This window comes from Chionomys nivalis, chromosome 5 (assembly GCF_950005125.1).
Source record: "Chionomys nivalis chromosome 5, mChiNiv1.1, whole genome shotgun sequence".
In the NCBI taxonomy this organism is placed as follows: Eukaryota; Metazoa; Chordata; class Mammalia; order Rodentia; family Cricetidae; genus Chionomys; species Chionomys nivalis.
The window spans coordinates 72639089-72646255 of NC_080090.1; the positions used below are offsets into that span (position 1 = coordinate 72639089).

Genomic DNA, 7167 nt, shown 5'->3' on the forward strand with positions numbered 1-7167 from the left:
AATAATGTGCCTGGGGAAAAATGAGTAAATCATGGTATAATAAAATGTCAAGAAAATCGTATAAATGTTGATGTAGTACTTGTCCATCACTCAGCAATAGTGTTGATGACCATCAAGGCATAAATGCCTCTAACTCTGCCTTGCACTAGTCATTTGTGAAGCATCAAAAGGTTGAGAGACATGCATCATTCTAAATCCATAATGAAAATTCAGTACATTAAAAATAAAAGCTTTTCTTCAGAGTCAATTTAAGCTAGGTTCTGCCCTCTTTGGATGTAACCCTAAAACTTAGCAGGCAGATGCAAGATAACTGCCTCTCATTTGTTATCAACTTAGAATACATAGCTATAGCTTGATTTAAAATTGAGAAATTTTAATTGTGTTCAGTTACATGGAACATATTCCACTTTAAAATCAGAGTTCCATGGACAACATAGTTTGTCATTGGCAGTTATATGAGCACTATATTCACTCCTAATAACAAATGGTCTTAATTGTTACTAAGCATAATCCTTCATGTGGCTGCAACTGTGATGTATGATTATCATTTGATTATGTTCAAAGTATTAACATTTATACTCACATTAATTACTTGACTTCCATAATAGAATTAAAAAACAGACATCTAAGAAAAATTAGTAAGTGATACACCCTTCAAAGTAATATTCCAAACTTCAGTTTCAAGTACAGTACTAGTGTCTTTATAGACACTGTATGATGAATGCCTAGTGTTGACACAGTACTTCCTTATTGTCAAAAGGATGACAGACGGGTATGCAACTGAAGCATTTTAGGAAGTGCCACTCTTTGGAAATAGAAGAATAGTGTTTTGAGTTTTTTGAAAGTCATTATCATTAATGTATAAGGGAAGACATCCCAAAATGGATGATAAAATTGATGTTTAGGGCAGGCATTCATTTTAAGTTAAGAGATGAAACAGACAAGTCATGCCTTCCAGAAATCCAGGTAGGCTACTCGCAGCCCTTCTCCTCTCAATTCCCCCAGAACCTGTCTCACAGGGTGGTCCCTATCACTTCAACAGAACACCAGCTGCAGCTGTACCTGTTCCCTCTCAACATCTCCTGCAGATGTCCTAACAAATTATTATAACTTATCCTTTCTTCCCTCACACATTACTGTATCCCACCCCCAACTCCAGCACGAAACTGCCTCTATACCACAGGCCACACCTGCCAAAAATCTAAGTAGATTGCCTACAGACTTTCCCTTCTCTATCTTCCGGGACCCATTCCCAAGTCTCAGTGCTAGCACTGAAACAACACTAGCAACAAACTTCCCTCAACCCTCCCTACATCTCCTGTAGATACCAGAAACCACCTATTCCTATCCTAACTTCTCTTATTTGTTGCTTTGTCCCAGACCACAACTGCTGCAAGTACTCTCTGCCAATCTAACAATAGTTATTCCCAAGGCAACAAGTAGACTGAAGGCAGACCCACACCACTCTTTGGGAGAAAATTCCTAAGTTTCATCTCCCAGTTTGTTTGTTTTTTTTTTTTTTAAAGTGTTAATTCTGTTTTATTAGCCAACTGGAAACTAGACAATTCTCCAGTCCAGGGAGACATTAACTTAATCTTCTTCTTCATCATCACCAGCTCCGGCACCACCCTGGCCCTTCTTGGCATTCTTCCTCTTCACTCGGCCCGGTCGTCTACCACCATAAGGAGACCAGAGGGAGAAATCAATGTGCTTCTGGGAGTCCAGACGAAAAATGAAGGACGGGATGTTCACCACCTGCTTGCGGACCCTGATGTGAAGCTGGCGGATGAGCACACGGGCATGGAGAATAGATTTAGCCAAACCCAGCTTGAAGACCTGGGTCTGCAGCCGCCTCTCCAAGAAATCCTCCATCGTCAGGCCCAGGATGTAATCCAGCTTCATCTTGCCCTCATCCAGCACCCCAATGCGAACAAGTCGCCTCAGCAGAGCATTGCCTTCAAAAAGACGCCGTGGGTCCTTTTCGTCCAGCGTTAGCAGCTCTCGGGCGGCCTTGCGGATCTTGGCCAGGGTAAATTTGACTCTCCATACCTCACACTTGTTCCGGAGCCCATATTCTCCAATGAGTTTCAGTTCCTGGTCGAGACGCGACTTCTCGAAGGGTCTCCGTGGGGTCACATAGGTCTTAGGACAAACCCAACTTCTGGCAACCGGCATGTTGGCATCTCTAGGCCTGCCGCGCCCCAAAAAGCCAACTAGGCAGCACTCCCGAAGCTCACCTAGGAGCTCACGACCGCGACAAAGAGGACATCTCCCAGTTCTGTAGTTGGAAACCTGTTGTGATTTCTCTTTCCTCTCAAACCCCATCCCTAAGAGATCACAAAGACTCCCTTCAACCTTACTTCCCTCATCTCATTCCATTTATCCAGCCTCTAACAACGGCCAGAATTTCCTGTGAAAATAATAGCTGATCTGGCCAGTATAACAGGTGTATGACCACCAATAACAACAAAATGAAAGGAACAACCAATCATTGGTCATTTATATCTGTCAATATCAAAGGCCTCAATGCTGATAAAAAAGACACAAACTAGCAGAATGGATGAGTAAATGGGATCTGTCCTTCTGTTACATCAAAAAAATATACATCAACATCAAGATAGTCATTTGCCCATGTTAAAAGTTTAGAAAAATAAGCCCAAACAAAGAGCTCTAAGGAGCAAGTCTATGTAGCTATTTTAATAACTAAAAATATAGACGTCAAGTCAAAACTAATCAAAAGAGTTAGGGAAGAACACTGACCAAAGAAAAAATCCACAATGTGACATTTCAATTCTAACCATCTATATCCCAAACAATAGGGCATCCCAGTTTGTAAAACCAAAAAGAATACGACATCTAAAATCACGTATTACACACACTGATAGTGGGTTACGTAAGTACTTCCCTCTCACCAGTGTGCATGTCTTCCTGAAAAAAACTAAACAGAAATACTGGCCCTATTAAATGTTATAAGCCAAATGGACCTAAGATAGATAATAATCTTTCACAGAAAAAGAAATGAATATTACTTCCACACTTCATAGAACTTTCTCCAAAATTTTGTATTTGGCCAAAAAACAAGTTTTAACAAATATAAAAAATTGAAATATTTCCCTGCATCCAATCAGACCAGCACAGATTAAAGCTAGATATCAACAACAAGAGAAACGATGGAAAGTTTCTAAACTCATAGAAACTAAACAATTGTTTGCTAAATGAAAAATGGGTTGAAGCAGAAATAAAGAAAATTTCAATGACTTTCTAGAATTCAATGAAAAAGAATACACATCATATGCAAACTTTTGGAACACAATAAAAATGGTTCTAAGACAAAAGTTCATATATCAAAGTGCCTACATTAAAAAAAGAAAATCTGAAACATATTATATCATCAAATAAACATCACACCTGACAGTTCTCAGACAAAAAGAAGCAATCACACCCAAAAGGCATCGATGGCAAGAAATAAACTGATGACTGAGCAACATAATAGAAACAAAGAGAACAATGCAAAGAATCAATGCAACAGTGAGTTGGTTCATAACAAAATCAATAAGGTAGACAAGTATCATTATTTAGAGATGATATGATTGTATGTTTTAGATAAGTGACCCCAAATATTCGATGAGGGAAGTCCCATATCTTATAAAATATTTGAGGAAAATGGGCAGTTATAAGATTAACTTAAAAATATCAACAGCCTTTCTATATGCAAAAGATAGAATGAAAATAAAATCAGGGAAAGAACACTTTGCATAACAGCCCCAAATAGTTCAAAATATCTTGGGGGTAATTCTAATGAAGCAATGAAATACTTGTATGACAAAAACTTCAAATCTTGCAATTAAGAAATCAAAAAAGGTATCAAACAATGGATAGATCTCTCATACTTATGAATTGATAGGATTAACAGAAAAAATGGCTATCCTACCAAAGTAATCTACACATTAAATGCAATCTTTATCAAAATTCCAAGAATATTCTATACCAACTTTTAAATGACCATTCTCAATAGCAAAAACAAAAAAAAAGACAAAACAAACAAAATCAATTAATCAAACAAGCAGGATAGTTAAAGCAATCCTGGAAAAAAAAAACATTAGGTGGTATCACAATCTCTCATTACAAATTGTACTACAGAGCTATAGGGTACTGGCACAGAACAAACATGTTGATCATTGTAATTGATATGAAACCCCAGCTATGAATCTGCACACAAATAAACACCTCAGATTTTATAAACCAAATTATTGAAAAGAAGACAGCATCTTCAGCAAATGTTGTTAATTAAATTGAATATCTGCAAGTAGAAGAGTACAAAAGTCCCATACTTATTACCTTGCAGAAAACAAAGGTGCATGTGTGTAGTAGGAGCTGCGGGCTGCTTCCCACCGCCCAGCTCCCACATGGCTAGCTTTACCCGAAATAATTACATGGAAACTGTATTCTTTTAAACTCTGCTTGGCCGATTAGTTATAACATCTTATTAGCTAGCTCTTACATATTGATCTAGCCCATTTCTAATAATCTGTATAGCACCACGAGTGTGGCTTACCAGGAAAGATCTTAACCTGCGTCTGTGTCAGGTGGGAGAATCATGGTGACTGCCTGACTCGGCTTCTTTCTCCCAGCATTCTGTCTGTCTACTCTGCCTACCTAATCTTCTGTCCTATTAAAGGGCCAAAGCAGTATCTTTATTAACCAATGAACTCAACACAAAGCAGAAGACTCTCCCACATCACATGTGGATCAAAGACCTCAACATAAAACCAGATATACTGAATCTGTGAGAAGACAAACTATAAATTAGCCTTGAACACACTGGCACAGAGGAAGACTTTCAGGCCAGAACAGTGATAGTGCAGACACTAATACCAGCAATTAGGAAATGGAACTTCATAAAACTGAATAACTTTTGTAAGACAAAGGACACTGTCTTTTAATATTTTTGATGTGTTCTTCAACTTGGTTTGCCAGTATTTTATTGGGTGATTTTGCAATGTTCATGAGGGAAATTAGTCTGTAGTTCTCTATCTTTGTTCTATCTTTGTTTGGTTCAGTTATTAGAATAACTGTGGCTTCATAAAAACATTTGAAAATATTCTTTCTGTTTCTATTATGTGGAACAATTTGAGAAGAATTGGAATTGCCTCTCCTTTGAAGTTCTGAATTGTGTGCTGAAACCATCTGGTCCTGGGCTTTTTATTTTTTTATATTTTTGGTTGGAAGACTTTTAATGACTGTTACTGTTTAAGAAAACAGGTTAAAGGTTTAACCTTTACGAGGTTAAAGGTCTGTCTAAATTGTTTATCTGGTCTTGATGTAAATTTGGTATGTGGTACCTATCAAGAAAGTTGTCTGTTTCTTTTAGATTTTCAAATTTTGTGGAGTACAAGTTTTTGAAGTATGATCTAATGATTCTCTGCATTTTCTCACATTCTGTTTTTATGTCTTCCTTTTCATTTTTGTTTTGTCTAGAGTGGCCTGAGAGTCTTCCAGATTTTACCATCTTGTCTTTCGTATAAAAATTTTAAGACATGATTTTTTTTCTTTGAAAGTATATCATCATCTGATTATCCTTTAATATATCTTTGTTTTAATAAATAGTAAGATTACATGTGTAACAAAAACTACCTAAAAGAAAATAATTAATCTGTCCCGAGTTTGATGTAGAGCAATTAATATATAGTACATGCATAGCGATTATGATATATAGGATCCTAGAAACCGAAATGTCTTGGAGTCATGCAGGTACATGTACTTATTTTTTATTTCATAGACCCTCATTAGAAAGTTTTTGACAAATTATTTTCATGAAGGAAGTAGTTTTGTTTATTGAACATACTTAAGTTTCAAATAAATTCACTTTCTTTCTTTAAGCAATGATCTTATATAAATGCTGCAAACATTCTTTTGTCTATAAAAATATAAAATCTTTCTCTCTTTTAGCATACATCCCAAATAAATTAAATTTTTATATTTAGTGTCTAACTCAATTTTAAGCTTTAAATATATTTTGTTCTATTTCCCTTCCCTTGGGTCCTTTCAGATCCTCTCTCCATTCATACTCACCGAACTTTAAGTTTTTTCACAACAAGCAAATAAAAAAGCAGCATAATAACAAAACCCCCTGAACCAAAAACATAAAATCCAAAATTATAAATAGCCATTATCCTCCCCCCAAAAAAATGAAAGTTAAAAAAAAAAACCTGCTGAGCTATAATCAAATATAATCACATAAATAAATTCAGGACTCCATTATATGTTGTTTAACTATGCCGATTTCCTGGAGTGGTTGATATACCCAAGCTCACTCCACTGTAGAAAACTGTATTTTCTTCCATCATGTATAAATGACAGCTCAATTATCTTTTTGTTTTGTTTTGTTTTTCAATCCAGGGTTTCTCTGTAGCTTTGGAGCCTGTACTGGCCTTGAACTCAAGGAGATTCACATGCCTTGCCTCCCGAGTGGTGGGATTAAAGTCATGTGCCACCACTGCCCAGCATCAATTAACTTTTGTCTTAGTGCCTAGGTTATCACTATTTTATTTCTTAAAATTTACCAAACTAGAATATAATAAGATAAAACAAAAGCTACTGCAGAGATGTTGGACTAGACAAACCACAAAAATGAAAAGAACACAAGAGAAGGTAAAAGAAGCTCAGGTGACCACTCATTTGCACACCCAAGAATCTCATTAAGAAAATAAGGTAGCCGGGCAGTGGTGGCGCATGCCTTTAATCCCAGCACTTGTGAGGCAGAGGCAGGCGGATCTCTGTGAGTTCAAGACCAGCCTGGTCTACAAGAGCTAGTTCCAGGACAGGCTCCAAAACCACAGAGAAACCCTGTCTCGATAAACCAAAAAAAAAAAAAAAAAAAAAAAAAAAAGAACCTAGAACTAATTATTTACACACAAGATTCCCGGTGTGTGCCCCTCTTGACAAGGATAGAAAATAGCATGCATATTTTTAAATAATCAAACCCTCAGATATAACATGCAGGCAAGCTGCCAGTGTATACAGTTCTCTGGATTCTTGCTTTTACACCACCCTATAGAAGAAGCATACCTCATGGCGTGTGGCTTCCCTATAGATTTATATAGAAGAAGCATACCTCATGGCGTGTGGCTTCCCTACAGATTTATACCTTGTATTGTTGGGAGTGAC

General features: G+C 36.9%; 1 protein-coding gene across 3 annotated transcripts; it reads right to left on the minus strand.

The window, feature by feature from the left end:
• Nucleotides 1–1531: 1531 nt before the first annotated feature.
• On the minus strand, nt 1532–2175 carry LOC130874955 (40S ribosomal protein S9-like). Of its 3 annotated transcripts, none has more exons than XM_057770534.1 (2): nt 2055–2175; nt 1532–1955 (listed from the first exon to the last, which is right to left on the minus strand). In XM_057770534.1, exons 1-2 carry the CDS (start codon nt 2173–2175, stop codon nt 1591–1593), a joined length of 486 nt encoding a protein of 161 aa, XP_057626517.1. In that variant the 3' UTR covers nt 1532–1590. The 3 variants fall into 3 exon arrangements, with proteins under 3 accessions (XP_057626517.1, XP_057626516.1, XP_057626518.1); XM_057770535.1 differs by having other exon boundaries at nt 1749–1768; nt 1956–2175; XM_057770533.1 differs by having other exon boundaries at nt 1532–2175.
• Nucleotides 2176–7167: the final 4992 nt, after the last annotated feature.